General features: G+C 55.8%; 2 protein-coding genes across 2 annotated transcripts in view; one reads left to right on the top strand and one right to left on the bottom strand.

Moving 5' to 3' along the window:
- The first annotated feature begins 615 nt into the window (after positions 1-615).
- LOC110478299 (myeloid-associated differentiation marker homolog) lies at positions 616-1,251 on the top strand. Its single transcript, XM_021544853.2, has one exon. It carries the CDS (start codon positions 616-618, stop codon positions 1,249-1,251), a length of 636 nt encoding a protein of 211 aa, XP_021400528.2.
- Positions 1,252-5,143: 3,892 nt separating this feature from the next.
- The window catches only part of MYBPC2 (myosin binding protein C2), a 61,006-nt gene continuing 44,539 nt past the window's right edge, over positions 5,144-21,610 (bottom strand). The window contains exons 22-29 of the mRNA XM_077789861.1: positions 20,937-21,025; positions 19,234-19,426; positions 16,231-16,370; positions 14,051-14,210; positions 9,926-10,062; positions 7,175-7,361; positions 5,887-5,913; positions 5,144-5,238 (exon numbers count right to left, since the gene is read on the bottom strand). Coding sequence (XP_077645987.1) covers positions 5,903-5,913; positions 7,175-7,361; positions 9,926-10,062; positions 14,051-14,210; positions 16,231-16,370; positions 19,234-19,426; positions 20,937-21,025 — 917 coding nt within the window. The 3' untranslated portion in view covers positions 5,144-5,238; positions 5,887-5,902. The remainder of the gene's footprint in view (positions 5,239-5,886; positions 5,914-7,174; positions 7,362-9,925; positions 10,063-14,050; positions 14,211-16,230; positions 16,371-19,233; positions 19,427-20,936; positions 21,026-21,610) is intronic.

Here is a 21,610-nt window from a genome sequence, read left to right as displayed (position 1 = left end):
CCCAATATCCAATATCCAAATACCCAATACCCAACCCAATCCCCACCCCAAAACCCCCCAATACCCACCCCAAGACCCCTCAATACCCAAATACCCAATACCCAAATACCCACCCCAAAACCCAATACCCAAAACCCCCAATACCCCAATACCCCAATACCCAAATAGCCACCCCAAAACCCCCAATACCCAAATACCCCAATACCCCCATACCCCCGAATACCCAAATACCCCAATACCCCCATACCCCCCAATACCCCAATACTCCAATAACCCCCAATACCCCAATACCCCCCAATACCCCCCAATACCCAAACCCCCAACACCCAAACCCCCCGTAACCCCCCGAAACCCTGTCCCCCTCTCTCCGCAGCCGCCGCGATGCCCGCCCCGTGCCGCCCCCCGTCCCTTCTGCGCTGCGTCCAGGCCCTCAGCGCGCTGCTGGCGCTGGCGCTGGCCGCGGCCCCGGGCTACTGGCACTCGGGCGAGGGCGACGGCTGCCTGTCCGCCTGGGCCTTGTCCTTCGTCTTCACCCTCCTCCTCCTCCTCCACGACGCCCTCCGCCGCCCGCCGCCCCGCCGCGACCTCCCGCTGGCCCTGGCGCTGGCCGCCGCCATGGCTTGCGCCACCGCCACCGTCCTGTGGCCGCTGGGCCACCTGCGCGGGCACGAGGGCGGCCAAGGTCGCCCCCGCGCCCTCCGCGCCGCCGCCGCCGCCGCCTCGGCCGTGGCCACGCTGGCCTACGCCGCCGAGGTCGCCCGGGACCGGGCGCGACCCGGCGAGGCCGCCCCGTACTTGGCGACCCCGTCCGGGCTGCTCAAGGTGGCCGAAGCCTTCCTCGCCCTCGTCCTCCTCGGGCTGTCGGCCGAGCTGGGCGCGGCGTCGGGGCCGGCGGCCTTGCGCTGGTGCCTGGGCATCTTCTGCGTGTCCTTCGTGCTGGGCGTGCTGCTGGTGGGGGGCTGCCTGCTGGGCTGGGGGTGGTGCGGCTGGATGCGGGACCCCGAGGGGATGCGCTGGGGGCTGGGGGTCTACGCGGGGCTGGGGGTGCTGGCCTACGGGGCGGCCACGGTGCTGTGGGCGCTCTACAGCTTCTCGGACGACGTGGGCGGCCAGGCGCGGAGACCCCACGGCTGCCCCGCCACCTGCGCCTGGGACAGGAGGGTGCTGGTGGCCGTGCTCAGCGGGCTCAACCTGGTGGCGTTCGGCGTGGATTTGGGGCAGACGGGACGGTTGGTGCTGTTGAGGGCGTGAGGGGGGGTCTCCAGGGTGAGTGGTGGTGGGGGGGGGGGATACTGGGGGGGTCAGAACAGTAACGGGGGTCTGGGGTCACCCCAGGGTGGGATCCGGCCTCTCTGGGGGTCTGGGGGTCACCCTAAGGTGGGATCCAGCCTCTCTGGGGGTCTGGGGTCTCCCGCAGGTTGGGATCGGGGTCTTTGTGGGGGTCTGGGGTGATCGCTGGGGTGGGATCAGGCTCCCAAAGGATTCTTCTGTGGAGGTTTGGGGTCCTAAGAGGGATCTGGAGGGGGATTGGGGTCTGGGGGGCACCCCGGGGTGGGATCCGGCCTCTCTGGGGGTCTGGAGTCACCCCAGGGTGGGATCCAGCATCTCTGGTGGTCTGGGGTCACCCCAGGGTGGGATCCGGCCTCTCTGGGGGTCCGGAGGTCACCCCAGGGTGGGATCAAGCTCCTAATGGGAGCCCTGGACCCTCTATAGGGCAAGACTGAGTTCCTAATGGGGGTCTGGGGTCACCCCAGGGTGGGATCCAGCATCTCTGGTGGTCTGGGGTCACCCCAGGGTGGGATCTGGCCTCTCTGGGGGTCTGGGGTCCTCTCCTGGGATTGGATCAGACTCCAAATGGGAGCCCTGGACCCTCTATGGGGCAGGATTGAGCCCCTAATGGTGGTCTGGGTGTGACCAGGTGGGATCGGGATGCTAATGGGGGTCTGGGGTCTCCCCATGGGATGAGATCAAGCCCCTCATGGGAGCCCTGGACCCTCTGTAGGGCAGGACTGAGCCGCTAATGGGGGTCTGGGGGTCACCCCAGGGTGGGATTCAACCTCTCTGCGAGTCTGGGGTCACCCCAGGGTGGGATCCAGCCTCTCTGGTGGTCTGGGGTCTCCCCAGGGTGGGATCAAGCCCCTAATGGGGGTCCTGGACCCTCTATAGGGCAGGATTGAGCCCCTAATGGGGGTCTGGGGGTGACCAGGTGGGATCGGGATGCTAATGGGGGTCTGGGGTCTCCCCGTGGAGTGAGATCGAGCCCCTCATGGGAGCCCTGGATCCTTTTTTGGGGCATTCCTGGTCCTTATCAGGGTGGGGGTCCCCTCTGGGGAGATAACGGGACCCCAGTGGGGGTCCTGGTTCCTCTGTGGGGTGGGATCCAGCCCTGGCAGGGGTCTGGGGTCACCCCAGGGTGGGGTTGGGTGCTAAATGGGTTCTGCATCCTCTATGGGGCGGGATCTGGCGATTTTGGGGCTCTGGGATCAAGTGCCTGGAGGGAAGTTGGGATCACAAGGGGGTCTTGGGGAGGGGGACACCGCCGAGGCCTTAATTTGGGGGGTGAAAATGTCATTAAAGAGATATTTCTGCTTCTTAATGAGCTGCTGAGTGTCTGTGATGGAGCGTGAGGGAGGGAAAAGTGTGGGAAATGTGAGGGGAAAATGATGGGAAACGGGAAGGGGGGAGAGGGAAAGAAATTTGAGGGGAAAAGGGGAGGGATAGGGAAAAGAGGAGAAAATGGGGAAAAAAACATGAGGGGGGAAGAGGGTAAGAAATTTGAGGGGAAAGGGGGAGGGATGGGGAAAAGAGGAGATAATGGGGAAAAAAAACTTGAGTGTGGGGAGGCTGAGGGGGAAAAGAGAGGGAAAAAGGCAGGAAGTGTGAGAGGAAAAAGGGTAGAAAAGGTGAGGGGGAAAGGGTGGGAAATGTGAGGGGGGAAAAGGGAAGAAAATATGAGGGAAAAAAGCCAGGAAATATGAAGGGAAAAGGCAGGAAGTGTGAGAGGAGAAAGGGCAGAAAATGTGAGGGGAAAAAGGGAGGGGAACGTGAGGGGGAAAATGGTGGGCAACATGAGGGGGAAGAGGGTAAGAAATTTGAGGGGAAAAGGGGAGGGATGGGGAAAAGAGGAGAAAATGGGGAAAAAACGTGAAGGGCAAAGTGTGGGAAGTGTGAGGGGGGAAAGGGTGAGAAAAGAGAGGAAAAAAGCAGCATGTGTGAGAGAAAAAGGCAGAAAATGTGAGGGGAGAAAAGGGCGGGAAACGTGAGGGGGAAAAATGGAAATGTGAGGGGGAAAGAGTGGGAAATGAGGGGGGGAAATGGTGGGAAATGTGAGGGGGAAAAGGGAAAGAAATATGAGGAGAAAAGAGCGGGAAATGTGAGGGGAGAAAATGAAGAGAAACGTGAGGGGAGAAAAAGGGGGGAAATGTGAGGGGGGAAAAAAAAGGAAATGTGAGGGGAAAAAGAGTGGGAAATTTGAGGGGGAAAATAGTGGAAAATTTAAGGAGGAAAAGGGCAGGAAATGTGAGGGGAGAAAATGAAGAGAAATGGGAGAAAAAGCAAGATCCACGAGTGGATACAGAGCCAGGAAAGACGAAGGGAAAAGAGAAGAAAAGACAAAGTGGAAAAGGTGGGAAATGTGATGGGGGCGAAAAAAAAGGAAATGTGAGGGGAAAAGTGAGGGGGGAAAAAAAAGAAATGTGAGGGGAAAAGAGTGGGGAATGTGAGGGGGAAAATGTGGGGAATGTGGGGGGGGAAAAAAGGAAATGTGAGGGGAAAAGAGTGGGGAATGTGAGGGGAAAAAGGGGAAGAAATGTGAGAGGAGAAAAAGAAGAGAAATGTGAGGGAGAAAAGGGTAGAAAATGTGAGGGGAAAAAAATAGTGGGAAACTTGTCAGGAGGGGAAAAAAAGGGTGGGAAACATGAGGGGGAAAAGAGTGGGAAATGTGAGGGGAGAAAATGGCGGGAAAAGAGAGGAGAGAAAAGGGCGGGAAATGTGAGGGGAAAAAAGGGGGGAAACATGAGGGGAAAAAAAGGAAATGTGAGGGGAAAAGTGTGGGAAATGAGAGGGGGAAATTATGGGAAATGTGAGGGGGAAAAGGAGAAGAAATGTGAGGGGAGAAGAAGAAGAGAAATGTGAGGGAAGAAAAGGGAAGGAAACATGAGGAGAGAAATGAAATGTGAGGGGGGAAAAAGGAAATGTGAGGGGGAAAGTGTGGGAAATGAGAGGGGGAAATTGTGGAAAATGTGAGGGGGAAAAGGAGAAGATATATGAGGAAAGAAAAGGGCAGGAAATGTGAGGGGAGAAAGGGTGGGAAACATGAGGGGAGAAAATGAAGAGAAATGTGAGGGGAGAAAAAGGCAGGAAATGTGAGGGGGAAAAATGGAAATGTGAGGGGGGAAAAGTGGGAAACGAGAGGGGGAAAATGGTGGGAAATGTGAGGGGGAAAGAGGAAGAAATATGAGGAGAAAAGAGCGGGAAATGTGAGGGGAGAAAAAGGGGGGAAATATGAGGGGAAAAAGGGTGAGAAATGTGATGGGGTTAAAAAAAAGGAAATGTGAGGGGAAAAAGAGTGGGAAATTTGAGGAGGAAAAGGGCAGGAAATGTGAGGGGAGAAAATGAAGAGAAATGGGAGAAAAAGCAAGATCCACGAGTGGATACAGAGCCAGGAAAGACGAAGGGAAAAGAGAAGAAAAGACAAAGTGGAAAAGGTGGGAAATGTGATGGGGGTGAAAAAAAAGGAAATGTGAGGGGAAAAGAATGGGAAATGAGAGGGGAAAAATGTGGGAAATTTGAGGGGGAAAAAAGGAAATGTGAGGGGAAAAGAGTGGGAAATTTGAGGGGGAAAATGGTGGGAAATGTGATGGGGGTGAAAAAAAAGGAAATGTGAGGGGAAAATGTGGGGAATGTGAGGGGGAAAATGTGGGAAATTTGAGGGAAAAAAAAAGGAAATGTGGGGGGAAAAGAGTTGGGAATGAGAGGGGAAAAAAAAGGAAATGTGAGGGGAAAAAAAGGAAATGTGAGGGGAAAAGAGTTGGGAATGAGAGGGGAAAAATGTGGGAAATTTGAGGGGAAAAAAAAGGAAATGTGAGGGGAAAAGAGTGGGGAATTTGAGGGGGAAAATTCCTCCCCAAAACGAAGCACAGACTCTGGGGAATTGCTCAGATTCTTTATTTTTTGGGGGTTTTTTGTCACCCACACAATCTTCTTTTCCTTCTCCCGGCCGTGCACGATGGTGCTGGGCTGGAGGTGGCGAAAATGGGGGTCAGCGCCCCAAAATTTGGGGGAATCCCCTCAAATTTGACCTCAAAATCCATCCCGCTAATTAAACACCCGCCCCCTTAAATACCCCCTAATTAAATACCCCCTAATTAAAAACCCCCTAATTAAACCTTAGCCTGAATTACAAATATACCAAATACAGCCTCAAAAATCACCATTAAATCTCCTTAATTAAAGTCCTCCCTAATTAAAATACCTAATTTAATAACTCCATTTAACTCCCTCAATTAAAGACCTTCTTAACACCCCTAATTTAACAACTCCATTAAACTCCCCCAATTAAAGACCTCCCTAATTAACACCCCTAATTTAATATTTCCATTTAACTCCCTCAATTAAAGACCTCCCCAATTAACACCCCTAATTTAATAACTCCATTTAACCCCCCCAATTAAACCCCCCAATTAAACCCCTCAATTAAAACACCCCAATTAAACCCAAGTAAAAACCAATTTAACCCCCCCAAGACCCCTCAATTAATCCCCCTCAATTAACCCCCCCAATTAACCCCCCCCAATTAACACACCCCAATCTAACAACCCAATCAAACCCCCCAATTAAAGCTGCTCTAATTAATACCCCCTCCCAACAAATTAAGCCCCCTCTCACCATTTTTTTGTCACCATCACTGAGGCACTGTGGAAGGGAGAGAAACTCATTGAGGGGGCTTCAGCTCCCCCCCAAATATCAGGAACCCCTCCCAAGGTACCCCCAAAATTTTGGGGAACCCCCCCCAAATCTTGAGGACCTCCCCAAAATTTTGGGGTGCCCCTTCTCCTTTCCATTATTCCTTCACCTCCTTGTACCACGACCCTCCCCCAGGTATCCACCACCTCCCTAAAAAATTTTGGGAACTCCTCCCCGATTTTTGGGGATCCCCCAGATTTTGGGGACCCTCCCATGATTTTGGGGACACTCCCATGATTTCGGGGACCCCCTCAAACCTTGAGGACCTCCCCCAAATTTTGGGGTGCCCCTTCTCCTTTCCATTATTCCTTCCCCCAGCACCTCCCCTTTGTACCACAACCTTCCCCCAGATATTCACAAATTCCCCCCAAATTTTGGGAACTCCTCCCCGATTTTGGGGATCCATCAGATTTTGGGGACCCCCCCATGATTTTGGGGACCCCCTCAGACCTTGAGGACCTCCCCCAAATTTTGGGGTGCCCCTTCTCCTTTCCATTATTCCTTCACCCCCTTGTACCACAACCCTCCCCCAGGTATCCACCACCTCCCTAAAAAATTTTGGGAACTCCTCCCCGATTTTGGAGATCCCCCAGATTTTGGGGACCCTCCCATGATTTTGGGGACCCCCCATGATTTCGGGGACCCCCTCAGACCTTGAGGACCTCCCCCAAATTTTGGGGTGCCCCTTCTCCTTTCCATTATTCCTTCCCCCAGCACCTCCCCCTTGTGCCACAACCTTCCCCAGATATTCACAAATTCCCCCCAAATTTTGGGAACTCCTCCCCGATTTTTGGGGATCCCCCAGATTTTGGGGACCCCCCCATGATTTTGGGGAGCCCCTCAAACCTTGAAGACCTCCCCAAATTTTCGGGTGCCCCTTCTCCTTTCCATTATTCCTTCCCCCCTTGTACCACAACCCTTCCCCAGGTATCCACCACCTCCCCCAAAATTTTGGGAACTCCTCCCCGATTTTTGGGGATCCCCCAGATTTTGGGGACCCCCCATGATTTCGGGGACCCCCTCAAACCTTGAGGACCTCCCCCAAATTTTGGGGTGCCCCTTCTCCTTTCCATTATTCCTTCACCCCCTTGTACCACAACCCTCCCCCAGGTATCCACCACCTCCCTAAAAAATTTTGGGAACTCCTCCCCGATTTTTGGGGATCCCCCAGATTTTGGGGACCCCCCCATGATTTCGGGGACCCCCTCACCCCGAATCTCGAGCCGACACTCGGTCAGGGCCTCGCCCAGCTCGTTGACAGCCCTGCAGGTGTAGGTGCCGCCGTCGAAGGGTCCCGGCTTGCGGATCAGCAGCGTCAGGACCCCCTGGCTGTGCCTGGCCAGGAATTTGGGGTCCTCCCCGATGGCCACCTGGTTCTTCAGCCACACCACCTTGGGCTGCGAGGGACACACCTGGCCAGGTGAGGCCCCAACGCACCCCAAAAATATCCCAAGGTACCCCAAAAATGCCCCAAGGTACCCCAAAAACCACCCAAGGTACCCCAAAAACTCCCAGACCTGAGGGTGGGTTCACAGCCCCACAGGGACACCCCAAAATCCCTTCCTCAGGTGAACCCCACACCTGGATCTTCAGGCTGGGAGGGGCACACCTGGGCAGGTGAGGCCCAAACGTACCCCAAAAACCACCCAAGGTACCCCAAAAACCACCCAAGGCACCCCAAAAACTCCCAGACCTGGGGATGGGTTCACAGCCTCATTATGACACCCCAAAATCCCTTCCTCAGGTGAACCCCACACCTGGTTCTTCAGCCACACCACCTTGGGCTGCGAGGGACACACCTGGCCAGGTGAGGCCCAAACGCACCCCAAAAATATCCCAAGGTACCCCAAAAACCACCCAAGGCACCCCAAAAACTCCCAGATCTGGGGATGGGTTCACAGCCCCACGGGGACACCCCGAAATCCCTCCCTCAGGTGAACCCCACACCTGGATCTTCAGGATGGGAGGGGCACACCTGGCCAGGTGAGGCCCAAACGCACCCCAAAAACCACCCAAGGTACCCCAAAAACCACCCAAGGTACCCCAAAAACCACCCAAGGTACCCCAAAAATACCCCAAGGCACCCCAAAAACCACCCAAGGCACCCCAAAAACCACCCAAGGTACCCCAAAAATGCCCCAAAACTCATCCAGGACCCCAAAATCTCCACTCAGGACCCCAAATCTCCACCCAAACCCCCCTAATTTTGGGGTGAACGTGCTCAGGGGGACCCCAAAATCCCCTCAGGACCCCAAATCTTCATCCAAACCCCCCAAATTTTGGGGTGAACATGCTCAGTGGGACCCCAAAATCCCCCCAGGACCCCCAAACTGGCCCCCAAGACCCCCCATAATTATCCAGTTAAGAGCAGAGTGGTTAATTTTTGATTCTTAACCCCAAAACCCACCCAGAACCCCCCCAAATCTCCACCTAGGACACCCAAACCCCCCTAGTTTCGGGGTGAGCGTGCTCTGGGGGACCCCAAAACCCACCCAGGACCCCCAAATCTTCATCCAAACCCCCCTAATTTTAATGGGAACAGTATCAGGGGGACCCCAAAATCCCCTCAGGACCCCAAATCTCCACCCAAACCCCCCTAATTTTGGGGTGAACATGCTCAGGGGTACCCCAAAACCTGACCAGGACCCCAAATCTTCATCCAAACCCCCCTAATTTTGGGGTGAACGTGCTCAGGGGGACCCCAAAACCTGACCAGGACCCCAAATCTTCATCCAAACCCCCGTAATTTTTGGGTGAACAGGCTCAGGGGTACCCCAAAACCTCCTCAGGACCCCCCAAACTGACCCCCATAATTATCCCCACCCATCCAGTTAAGAGCGGAATGGTTAATTTTTGATTTTTAACCCCAAAACCCACCCAGAACCCCCCCAAATCTCCACCTAGGACCCCCAAACCCCCCTAATTTCGGGGTGAGCGTGCTCTGGGGGACCCCAAAATCCCCTCAGGACCCCAAATCTCCACCCAAAGCCCCCTAATTTTAATGGGAACAGTATCAGGGGGACCCCAAATTCCTCCCAGGACCCCCAAATCTCCACCCAAACCCCAAATCTCCATCCAAAGCCCCCTAATTTCAGGGTGAACGTGCTCAGGGGGACCCCAAAATCCCCTCAGGACCCCAAATCTTCATCCAAACCCCCCCAAATTTTGGGGTGAACATGCTCAGGGGGACCCCAAAATCCCCCCAGGACCCCCAAACTGACCCCCAAGACCCCCCCATAATTATCCAGTTAAGAGTGGAGTGGTTAATTTTTGATTTTTAACCCCAAAACCCACCCAGAACCCCCCCAAATCTCCACCTAGGACCCCCAAACCCCCCTAATTTCGGGGTGAGCGTGCTCTGGGGGACCCCAAAATCCCCTCAGGACCCCAAATCTCCACCCAAAGCCCCCTAATTTTAATGGGAACAGTATCAGGGGGTCCCCAAAACCCCCTCAGGACCCCAAATCTCCATCCAAACCCCCCTAATTTTGGGGTGAACAGGCTCAGGGGGACCCCAAAATCCCCTCAGGACCCCAAATCTTCATCCAAACCCCCCTAATTTTGGGGTGAACGTGCTCAGGGGGACCCCAAAATCCCCTCAGGACCCCCAAATCTCCACCCAGGACCCCAAATCTCCACCCAAACCCCCCTAATTTTGGGGTGAACAGGCTCAGGGGGACCCCAAAATCCCCCCAGGACCCCAAATCTCCATCCAAAGCCCCCTAATTTCAGGGTGAACGTGCTCAGGGGGACCCCAAAATCCCCCCAGGACCCCCAAACTGACCCCCAAGACCCCCCCATAATTATCCAGTTAAGAGCGGAGTGGTTAATTTTTGATTTTTAACCCCAAAACCCACCCAGAACCCCCCCAAATCTCCACCTAGGACCCCCAAACCCCCCTAATTTCGGGGTGAGCGTGCTCTGGGGGACCCCAAATTCCCCCCAGGACCCCTCCCCAGACCTTGGGGTGCCCCCTGACCGCGCAGTTGAGGGCGGTGGAGTATCCGGCCACGGCGCTGCGATCCACCAGCGGGGTCAGGAACTGGGGGGCCGAGCGGAAATCGTGCTCCTGGTACTGGGGGGGCTTCAGCCGCAGCTCTGGGGGGGGGTCCCACAGCAGTTAGGGGGACCCCGAAATTCTCAAGGGGGTGAGAATTGTCTGGGGTTCCACCCCCGACCTCAAAAATGGGTGGGTGAAATCAGGGTGAGACCCCAGTGCCAAAAAAACCCCTTTAAAAATCTTCATAAAGTCACCGTTAAACACGCCAAAATTAATGCCTCACAATTAAACAGACAGCAATTCATTAAAAATACTAATTAAGAGGTTAATTAAGGCTGTGGTTTTGGGGTTGGGGGTTTGGGGATGCTGGAAGTGGTTTTGGGATCGTGGGGATCTTCCTGAGACCACAGGAAATGCAACGAATCTCTTCAAATCTACCCCAAAATCACCTCAAATCCTCCCAAAATCACCTCAAATCCTCCCAAAATCACCTCAATAGCTCCCAAAAATACCTCAACACCCCCCAAATCCCTTCAAATCTACCCCAAAATCACCTCAAATCCCCCCAAAAGCAACTCAACCCCCCCTCAATCCACCTCAAATCCCCCCAAAACCACCTTGGACCTCCTGAAAAACACCCCAAAATCACCTCAAATCCCCCAAAAAACACCTCAAATCACTGAAAAATCACCTCAAATCCCTTCAATCTCCCCACAAAACCATCTCAAATGCCCCCAAAATCACCTCAACACCCCCCAAAAACACCTCAACACCCCCCAGATCCCTTCAAATCTACCCCAAAATCACCTCAAATCCTCCCAAAATCACCTCAAATCCTCCCAAAATCACCTCAATAGCTCCCAAAAATACCTCAACACCCCCCAAATCCCTTCAAATCTACCCCAAAATCACCTCAAATCCTCCCAAAATCACCTCAAATCCTCCCAAAATCACCTCAATAGCCCCCAAAAATACCTCAACACCCCCCAAATCCCTTCAAATCTACCCCAAAATCACCTCAAATCCCCCCAAAAGCAACTCAATCGCCCCTCAATCCACCTCAAATCCCCCCAAACCACCTTGGACCTCCTGAAAAACACCCCAAAACCACCTCAAACCCCCCCAAAACCACCTCAAATCCCCCCAAAACCCCCAAATCCCTTCAGTGTCCCCCAAAACCATCTCAAACCCCTGAAAACCACATCAACATCCCCCCCAAATCTCCTCAAACCCCCCAAAAACCACCTTGAACTGCCCCTAAACCATCTCAAAACCACCTCAAACCCCCCCAAATCCACCTCAAACCTCCCCAAAACCACCTCAATCTCCCCCAAAACCACCTCAGACCCCCCCAAAACCCCCAAATCCCTTCAAACCTCCCCCAAAACCACCTCAATCCCCCCCAAAACCACCTCAAACCCCCCCCAAAACCACCTCAGATCCCCCCAAAACCACCTCAGACCCCCCAAAAACCCCCTCAAATCCCCGCAAACCCCCCCAAATCTCTCCCAAATCTCCCCTAAAACCCCCTCAAACCCCCCCCAGAGCCCCCGAATTTTGGGGTACCCGCTTTGGGGATGAGGGCGGTGTTGGAGGACAGCCCGGGTTTCTCGCTCAGCCCGCACAGGTTCCTCCCCAAATCCCTTTGATATCCCCTCAAATCCCCCCAAAATCACCTCAGATCCCCCCAAAACCCCCAAATCCCTTCAGTGTCCCCCAAAACCATCTCAAACCCTGGAAAACCACATCAACATCCCCCCCAAATCTCCTCAAACCCCCCAAAAACCACCTTGAACTGCCCCAAAACCATCTCAAAACCACCTCAAACCCCCCCAAATCCACCTCAGATCCCCCCAAAACCACCTCAATCTCCCCAAAAATCACCTCAGATCCCCCCAAAAACCACCTTGAACTGCCCCCAAACCATCTCAAAACCACCTCAAACCCCCCCAAATCCACCTCAACACCCCCAAAACCACCTCAATCTCCCCCAAAATCACCTCAGATCCCCCCAAAACCCCCAAATCCCTTCAAACCTCCCCCAAAACCACCTCAATCCCCCCCAAAACGACCTCAAACCCCCCCAAAACCACCTCAAATCCCCCCAAAACCACCTCAGACCCCCCCAAAAACCCCTCAATTCCTCAAAATCTCCCCCAAATTTCCCCAAAACCCCCTCAAACCCCCCCCAGAGCCCCCGAATTTTGGGGTACCCGCTTTGGGGATGAGGGCGGTGTTGGAGGACAGCCCGGGTTTCTCGCTCAGCCCGCACAGGTGCCCCCCCAAATCCCTTTGATCTCCCCTCAAATCCCCCCAAAATCATCTCAGATCCCCCCAAAACCCCCAAATCCCTTCAGTCTCCCCCAAAACCATCTCAAACCCTGGAAAACCACATCAACATCCCCCCCAAATCTCCTCAAACCCCCCAAAAACCACCTTGAACTGCCCCAAAACCATCTCAAAACCACCTCAAACCCCCCCAAATCCACCTCAGATCCCCCCAAAACCACCTCAATCTCCCCAAAAATCACCTCAGATCCCCCCAAAAACCACCTTGAACTGCCCCCAAACCATCTCAAAACCACCTCAAACCCCCCCAAATCCACCTCAACACCCCCAAAACCACCTCAATCTCCCCCAAAATCACCTCAGATCCCCCCAAAACCCCCAAATCCCTTCAAACCTCCCCCAAAACCACCTCAATCCCCCCCAAAACGACCTCAAACCCCCCCAAAACCACCTCAAATCCCCCCAAAACCACCTCAGACCCCCCCAAAAACCCCTCAATTCCTCAAAATCTCCCCCAAATCTCCCCCAAAACCCCCTCAAACCCCCCCCAGAGCCCCCGAATTTTGGGGTACCCGCTTTGGGGATGAGGGCGGTGTTGGAGGACAGCCCGGGTTTCTCGCTCAGCCCGCACAGGTTCCTCCCCAAATCCCTTTGATATCCCCTCAAATCCCCCCAAAATCACCTCAGATCCCCCCAAAACCCCCAAATCCCTTCAAACCTCCCCCAAAACCATCTCAAACCCCTGAAAACCACATCAACATCCCCCCCAAATCACCTCAAACCCCCCAAAAACCACCTTGAACTGCCCCAAAACCATCTCAAAACCACCTCAAACCCCCCCAAATCCACCTCAAACCTCCCCAAAACCACCTCAATCTCCCCAAAAATCACCTCAGATCCCCCCAAAACCCCCAAATCCCTTCAAACCTCCCCCAAAACCATCTCAAACCCCCCCAAAACCATCTCAAACCCCCCCCCAAAACCACCTCAGATCCCCCCAAAACCACCTCAGACCCCCCAAAAACCCCCTCAAATCCCCGCAAACCCCCCCAAATCTCTCCCAAATCTCCCCTAAAACCCCCTCAAACCCCCCCCAGAGCCCCCGAATTTTGGGGTACCCGCTTTGGGGATGAGGGCGGTGTTGGAGGACAGCCCGGGTTTCTCGCTCAGCCCGCACAGGTTCCTCCCCAAATCCCTTTGATCTCCCCTCAAATCCCCCCAAAATCACCTCAGATCCCCCCAAATCCCTTCAAACCCCCCAAACCCACCTCAAATCCCCCCAAAACCCCCAAATCCCTTCAGTGTCCCCCAAAACCATCTCAAACCCTGGAAAACCACATCAACATCCCCCCCAAAACCACCTCAAACCCCCCAAAAACCACCTTGAACTGCCCCTAAACCATCTCAAAACCACCTCAAACCCCTCCAAATCCACCTCAAACCCCCCCAAATCTACCTCAGATCTCCCCAAAACCACCTCAATCTCCCCAAAAATCACCTCAGATCCCCCCAAAAACCACCTTGAACCGCCCCCAAACCATCTCAAAACCACCTCAAACCCCTCCAAATCCACCTCAAACCTCCCCAAAACCACCTCAATCTCCCCCAAAATCACCTCAGATCCCCCCAAAACCCCCAAATCCCTTCAAACCTCCCCCAAAACCATCTCAAACCCCCCCAAAACCATCTCAAATCCCCCCAAAACCACCTCAGAACCCCCCAAAAACCCCTCAACTCCCCAAAATCTCCCCCAAAACCCCCTCAGACCCCCCCCAGAGCCCCCGAATTTTGGGGTACCCGCTTTGGGGATGAGGGCGGTGTTGGAGGACAGCCCGGGTTTCTCGCTCAGCCCGCACAGGTTCTCGCTGAACACCTTGAACAGGTACTCGTTGCCCATCACCAGCTCCGAGGCCGTGCAGCGCAGGGGCCGGTTGTGCTCGTACACCGTGAACCACTCCTGCGGTTTGGGGGGGGGGGTTTCGGGGGGTCGTGAGGGGGTTTTTTTTGGGGGGGTTGTTTTGGGGGAGGTTTGGGGGAGCTGAGGGGTTTTGGGGGCATTTGAGGTGGTTTTGGGGGAGTTGGAGGTGGTTTTGGGGGAGGTTTGGGGGAGCTGAGGGGTTTTTGGGGGGAGCTGAGGGGGTTTTGGGGCATTTGAGGTGGTTTTGGGGGAGTTGGAGGTGGTTTTGGGGGAGGTTTGGGGGAGCTGAGGGGTTTTTGGGGGGAGCTGAGGGGGTTTTGGGGCATTTGAGGTGGTTTTGGGGGAGTTGGAGGTGGTTTTGGGGGAGGTTTGGGGGAGCTGAGGGGTTTTTGGGGGGAGCTGAGGGGTTTTGGGGGCATTTGAGGTGGTTTTGGGGGAGTTGGAGGTGGTTTTGGGGAGGTTTGGGGGAGCTGAGGGGTTTTTGGGGGGAGCTGAGGGGGTTTTGGGGCATTTGAGGTGGTTTTGGGGGAGTTGGAGGTGGTTTTGGGGGAGGTTTGGGGGAGCTGAGGGGTTTTTGGGGGGAGCTGAGGGGGTTTGGGGGCATTTGAGGTGGTTTTGGGGGAGTTGGAGGTGGTTTTGGGGAGGTTTGGGGGAGCTGAGGGGTTTTGGGGGCATTTGAGGTGGTTTTGGGGGAGTTGGAGGTGGTTTTGGGGAGGTTTGGGGGAGCTGAGGGGTTTTTGGGGGGAGCTGAGGGGGTTTTGTGGCATTTGAGGTGGTTTTGGGGGAGATTTTGGTGAGTTGAGGGGTTTTGGGGCATTTGAGGTGGTTTTGGGGAGGTTTGGGGGAGCTGAGGGGTTTTTGGGGGGAGCTGAGGGGGTTTTGGGGCATTTGAGGTGGTTCTTGGGGGGGTTGGAGGTGGTTTTGGGGAACTTTGGGGGAGATTTTGGGGACTTGATGGGTTTTTGGGGAAGATTTCAGGTGGCTTTGGGGAGGTTTGGGGGAGATTTTGGGGAGTTGAGGGGTTCTTGGGGGGGTTTGAGGAGGTTTTGGGGGAGATTTTGGGGAGTTGAGGGGTTTTGGGGGGTTTGAGGTGGTTTTGGGGGAGGTTTGGGGGAGATTTTGGGGGTTTTGGGGGGAGCTGAGGGGGTTTGGGGGCATTTGAGGTGTTTTTGGGGGAGTTTGAGGTGGTTTTGGGGAGGTTTGGGGGAGCTGAGGGGTTTTGGGGCATTTGAGGTGGTTCTTGGGGGGGTTTGAGGTGGTTTTGGGGGAGATTTTGGGAAATTGAGGGGTTTTTGGGGGGGTTGGAGGTGGTTTTGGTGAGGTTTTGGGGGAGATTTTGGGAAATTGAGGGGTTTTTGGGGGGGTTTGAAGTGGTTTTGGGGGAGATTTTGGGGAATTTAAGGGTTTTTGGGGGGCGTTGAGGTGGTTTTAGGGAGGTTTGGGGGAGATTTTGGGGATTTGAGGGGTTTTTGGGGGCTTTGAGTTGTTTTTGGGAAGGTTTAGGGGAGATTTTGGGGAGTTGAGGGGTTTTTGGGGGGGTTTGAGGTGGTTTTGGGGAGGTTTGGGGAAGAATTTTGGGCACTGCAGGATTTTTGGGGAAGATTTGAGGTGGTTTTGGGGAGGTTTTGGGGGAGATTTTGGGGTGCTGAGTGGATTTGGGGGTTCAATTCAAGATTTCGGGGTTCCATTGACGATTTGTGGGTTCCACTCAGAATTTGGGTGCTTAATTCAGGATTTTGGGGTTCAATTCAACATTTGTGATTTCCACTCAAAATCTGGGGGTTCCCTTGAGGATTTTGGGGTTCAGTTCAAGATTTGGGGGTTCCATTGACAATCTGGGTGTTCCATTCAGAATTTGGGGGATCCTTTGAGGATTTGGGGGCTCCACTCAGAATTTGTGGGTTCCACTCAGAATTTGGGGGCTTAATTCAGGATTTTAGGGTTCAATTCAAGATTTGTGATTTCCGCTCAAAATCTGGGGGTTCCCTTGAGGATTTTGGGGTTCCGTTCAGGATTCTGGGGGTTCCCCCGGGCGGATTTTGGGGCGCTGCCCCCTCACCATGGTTCTCTTGTCGGCCTTCATGATGGTGTAGCCGGTGATTTCGGCGTTGCCGTCGTCCTCGGGGGGCTCCCACTCCACCAGCGCGTTGAACCCCCAAACCTCCTTCACCTGCACCTTCCGGGGGGGCCCCGGCCGCTCTGGGACGGGGGGAACGCCTCAGGTACACCCCAAAAATCACCCCGAAAACACCCCAAAAACATACCCAAAACCACCCCAAAAACACCCCAAAAACTTACCCAAAAACACCCCAAAAACACCCAAAGAAACCCCAAAATATCCCAAAAAACACCCCAGAAAAACCAAAAAATCAACCAAAACACTCCAAAAATATATCCAAAAACATGCCAAAAATATACCCAAAAACACCCCAAAAACATACCCAAAACCACACCAAAAATCACCCCGAAAACACCCCAAAAACATACCCAAAAACACACCAAAAATCACCCCAAAAACACCCCAAAAACATCCAAAGAAACCCCAAAATATCCCAAAAAACAACCCAGAAAAAACAAAAAATCACCCCAAAACCGCCCCAAAAATATACCCAAAAACACTCCAAAAATATACCCAAAAACACTCCAAAAATATACCCAAAACCAGTTCAAAAATATACCCAAAAATATACCCAAAAACACCCCAAAAATATACCCAAAAAACACCCCCAAAACCCACAAAAAAAACCCCAAAAACATGCAAAGAAACCCCAAAATATCCCAAAAAACAACCCAGAAAAAACAAAAACCAAAAAAACACCACCCCAAAATCCCCCAAAATCCTCAAAAAAAACCAGCCAAAAAACCATCCCAGTGCTCCCAGTCCCTCCCAGTGCTCCCAGTTCCCAATCCCAGTACCCAGCCCAGTTCCCCCAGTTGCTGTCCCATCACTCCCAGTCCTCCCAGTCCATCCCAGTGCTCCCAGTCCCCAATCCCAGTGCCCAGCCCTGTTCCCCTCACACCATTCCCATCCCTCCCAGTCCCTCCCAGTCCCTCCCAGTCCATCCCAGTGCTCCCAGTCTCTCCCAGTGCTCCCAGTTCCCAATCCCAATGCCCAGTCCCAGTTCACCCAGTTCCCCCAGTTGCCGTCCCATCACTCCCAGTGCTCCCAGTTCCCAATCCCAGTGCCCATCCCTGTTCCCCTCACACCATTCCCATGTTTCCCATCCCTTCCATCCCTCCCAGTCCCTCCCAGTGCTCCCAGTTACCGACGACGCGCAGGCGCATCTCGGCCGTGTCCTCCATGCCCTCGATGCCAACAGAGCCTGGCATTCCCAGTGCTCCCAGTGCTCCCAGTCCCCAATCCCAGTGCCCAGACCCAGTTCCCTTCTCACCATTCCCATCCCTCCCAGTCCCTCCCAGTCCATCCCAGTGCTCCCAGTTCCCAATCCCAATGCCCAGACCCAGTTCCCCCAGTTGCCGTCCCATCACTCCCATCCCTCCCAGTCCCTCCCAGTGCTCCCAGTTCCCAATCCCAGTGCCCAGCCCTGTTCCCTTCTCACCATTCCCATGTTTCCCATCCCTCCCAGTCTCTCCCAGTGCTCCCAGTTCCCAATCCCAATGCCCAGTCCCAGTTCACCCAGTTCATCCAGTTGCCGTCCCATCACTCCCAGTCCTCCCAGTCCATCCCAGTGCTCCCAGTCCCCGACCCCAGTGCCCAGCCCTGTTCCCCTCACACCATTCCCATGTCTCCCATCCCTCCCAGTGCTCCCAGTCCCTCCCAGTGCTCCCAGTTACCGACGACGCGCAGGCGCATCTCGGCCGTGTCCTCCATGCCCTCGATGCGCACGCTGAGCCTGGCATTCCCAGTGCTCCCAGTTCCCAATCCCATCACTCCCAGTCCCTCCCAGTCCATCCCAGTGCTCCCAGTCCCTCCCAGTGCTCCCAGTTACCGACGACGCGCAGGCGCATCTCGGCCGTGTCCTCCATGCCCTCGATGCCAACAGAGCCTGGCATTCCCAGTGCTCCCAGTTCCCAATCCCAGTGCCCAGCCCTGTTCCCCTCACACCATTCCCATCCCTCCCAGTCCCTCCCAGTCCATCCCAGTGCTCCCAGTCTCTCCCAGTGCTCCCAGTTCCCAATCCCAATGCCCAGTCCCAGTTCACCCAGTTCATCCAGTTGCCGTCCCATCACTCCCAGTGCTCCCAGTCCTCAATCCCAGTACCCAGCCCAGTTCCCTTCACACCATTCCCATGTCTCCCATCCCTCCCAGTCCATCCCAGTGCTCCCAGTTCCCAATCCCAATGCCCAGACCCAGTTCCCCCAGTTGCCGTCCCATCACTCCCAGTGCTCCCAGTTCCCAATCCCAGTGCCCAGCCCTGTTCCCCTCACACCATTCCCATCCCTCCCATCCCTCCCAGTCGCTCCCAGTGCTCCCAGTTACCGACGACGCGCAGGCGCATCTCGGCCGTGTCCTCCATGCCCTCGATGCCAACACTGAGCCTGGCATTCCCAGTGCTCCCAGTGCTCCCAGTCCCCAATCCCAGTGCCCAGCCCTGTTCCCCTCACACCATTCCCATGTTTCCCATCCCTCCCAGTCCGTCCCAGTGCTCCCAGTTCCCAATCCCAGTGCCCAGCCCTGTTCCCCTCACACCATTCCCATGTTTCCCATGTCTCCCATCACTCCCAGTGCTCCCAGTCCTCAATCCCAGTGCCCAGCCCTGTTCCCTTCTCACCATTCCCATCCCTCCCCTCCCAGTCCCTCCCAGTCCCTCCCAGTCCCTCCCAGTTACCGACGACGCGCAGGCGCATCTCGGCCGTGTCCTCCATGCCCTCGATGCGCACGCTGAGCCTGGCATTCCCAGTGCTCCCAGTTCCCAATCCCAGTGCTCCCAGTCCGTCCCAGTGCTCCCAGTCCCCAATCCCAGTGCTCCCAGTTCCCAATCCCAGTGCTCCCAGTTCCCAATCCCAGTGCCCAGCCCTGTTCCCCTCACACCATTCCCATGTCTCCCATCCCTCCCAGTCCATCCCATCCCTCCCAGTCCCTCCCAGTGCTCCCAGTTACCGACGACGCGCAGGCGCATCTCGGCCGTGTCCTCCATGCCCTCGATGCGCACGCTGAGCCCGTAGCGCCCCGAGTGCCCCCTGGCGGCGGCGCGGATGAAGAACACCGTGTCGCGGTCCGACGTGCGCACGTGCACGTCCTCGCCCAGGGGCCCGCCCTCCTTCGTCCACGTGACCTGGGGGCGGGGCTTACCCTGCCGGGGGGCGGGGCTTGGTCAGACCCCATGGGGGGGGGTGGGGATGGGGGGTCCCTATGGGGCTGTGGGGTCCCTATGGGGCTGTGGGGCTGGGGGGTCCCTATGGGGCTGTGGGGTCCCTATGGGGCTGTGGGGTCCCTATGGGGCTGTGGGGCTGGGGGGTCCCTATGGGGCTGTGGGGTCCCTATGGGGCTGTGGGGCTGTGGGGTCCCTATGGGGCTGGGGGGTCCCTATGGGGCTGTGGGGTCCCTATGGGGCTGTGGGGCTGTGGGGTCCCTATGGGGCTGTGGGGGTGTGGGGCTGTGGGGTCCCTATGGGGCTGTGGGGGTGTGGGGCTGTGGGGTCCCTATGGGGCTGTGGGGTCCCTATGGGGCTGTGGGGGTGTGGGGCTGTGGGGTCCCTATGGGGCTGTGGGGTCCCTATGGGGCTGTGGGGGTGTGGGGCTGTGGGGTCCCTATGGGGCTGGGGTGTCCCTATAGGGCTGTGGGGTCCCTATGGGGCTGTGGGGTCCCTATGGGATCTATGGAGTCCCTATGGGGCTGTGGGGTCCCTATGGGATCTATGGAGTCCCTATGGGGCTGTAGGGTCCCTATGGGGCTGTGGGGTCCCTATGGGGCTGTGGGGTCCCTATGAGGCTGTGGGGGTGTGGGGCTGGGGTGTCCCTATGGGGCTGTGGGAGTGTGGGGTCCCTATGGGGCTGGGGTGTCCCTATGGGGCTGTGGGGTCCCTATGGGGCTGTGGGGTCCCTATGGGATCTATGGAGTCCCTATGGGGCTGTGGGGTCCCTATGGGGCTGTGGGGCTGGGGTGTCCCTATGGGGCTGTGGGAGTGTGGGGTCCCTATGGGGCTGAGGTGTCCCTATGGGGCTGTGGGGCTATGGGGTCCCTATGGGGCTGTGGAGTCCCTATGGGGCTGTGGGGTCCCTATGGGGCTGTAGGGCTGTGGGGCTGTGGGGTCCCTATGGGATCTATGGGGCTGTGGGGTCCCTATGGGGCTGGGGTGTCCCTATGGGGCTGGGGTGTCCCTATGGGATCTGTGGGGCTGTGGGGTCCCTATGGGGCTGTGGGGGTGTGGGGCTGGGGTGTCCCTATGGGATCTGTGGGGCTGGGGTGTCCCTATGGGATCTATGGGGTCCCTATGGGGCTGTGGGGTCCCTATGGGATCTGTGGGGCTGATTTGTCCCTATGGGGCTGAGTTACCACTCCAAATCTATACGGCAGAGCTCCCCTATGGGTCTGAATTTCCCCAATAAATCTATAGGGCAGAGCTGCCCCTATGGGGCTGAATTTCCCCAATAAATCTATAGGGCAGAGCTCCCCTATGGGGCTGAATTTCCCCTACAAATCTATAGGGCAGAGCTCCCCTATGGGGCTGAATTTCCCCTACAAATCTATAGGGCAGAGCTCCCCTATGGGGCTGAATTTCCCCAATAAATCTATAGGTCCGAGCTGCCCCTATAGGGCTCCCCATGGGGCGGCTGCCCCATAAGTTGTGGGTCCCGGCTCACCTGGAAGGGGATCACCAGGTTCACCTGCTCCCCCACCTTCCTCACGTACGTCTGCCGCAGGTGCCGCGGCAGCCGGATTTTGGGGCGCTCTGGGGGGGTGCGACAACGCTTGGGGGGGGTCTATGGGGCAGAACCCCCAAATTTGGGGTCCCACCCCAATTTTGGGGTCATCGCTCCCCCCCCTTATTCACAAATTCCCCCCAAATTTGGGGTCCCACCTCGATTTTGGGGTCATCGCTCCCCCCCCTTATTCACAAATTCTCCCCAAATTTGGGGTCCCACCCCAATTTTGGGGTCATCGCTCCCCCCCCTTATTCACAAATTCCCCCCAAATTTGGGGTCTCCCCCCGATTTTGGGCTCCTTCCCCATTTTTGGGGTCCCACCCCAATTTTGGGATCTCTCCCTATTTTTAGGGTCTCTCCCCATTTTTGGGGTCTTTCCCCATTTTTAGGGTCACTCCCCATTTTCCGTCTCCTCCAAATTTTTGGGGTCACTGCCCAATTTTGGGTTCCCACCTGATTTTTAGGGTCACCCCCCATTTTTAGGGTCCTTCTTCAATTTTGGGGTCCCTCCTCATTTTTGTAGTCCCTCCCCAATATTGGGGTCCTACCCAATTTTGGGGTCCCACCTCATTTCTGGGGTCTCTCCCCATTTTGGGGGTCTCTCCCCATTT

This window comes from Lonchura striata, chromosome 38, assembly GCF_046129695.1.
Source record: "Lonchura striata isolate bLonStr1 chromosome 38, bLonStr1.mat, whole genome shotgun sequence".
NCBI lineage: Eukaryota > Metazoa > Chordata > Aves > Passeriformes > Estrildidae > Lonchura > Lonchura striata.
Note: the sequence above shows the minus strand (reverse complement) of the source record. Positions and strands in the feature narration are given on the sequence as shown.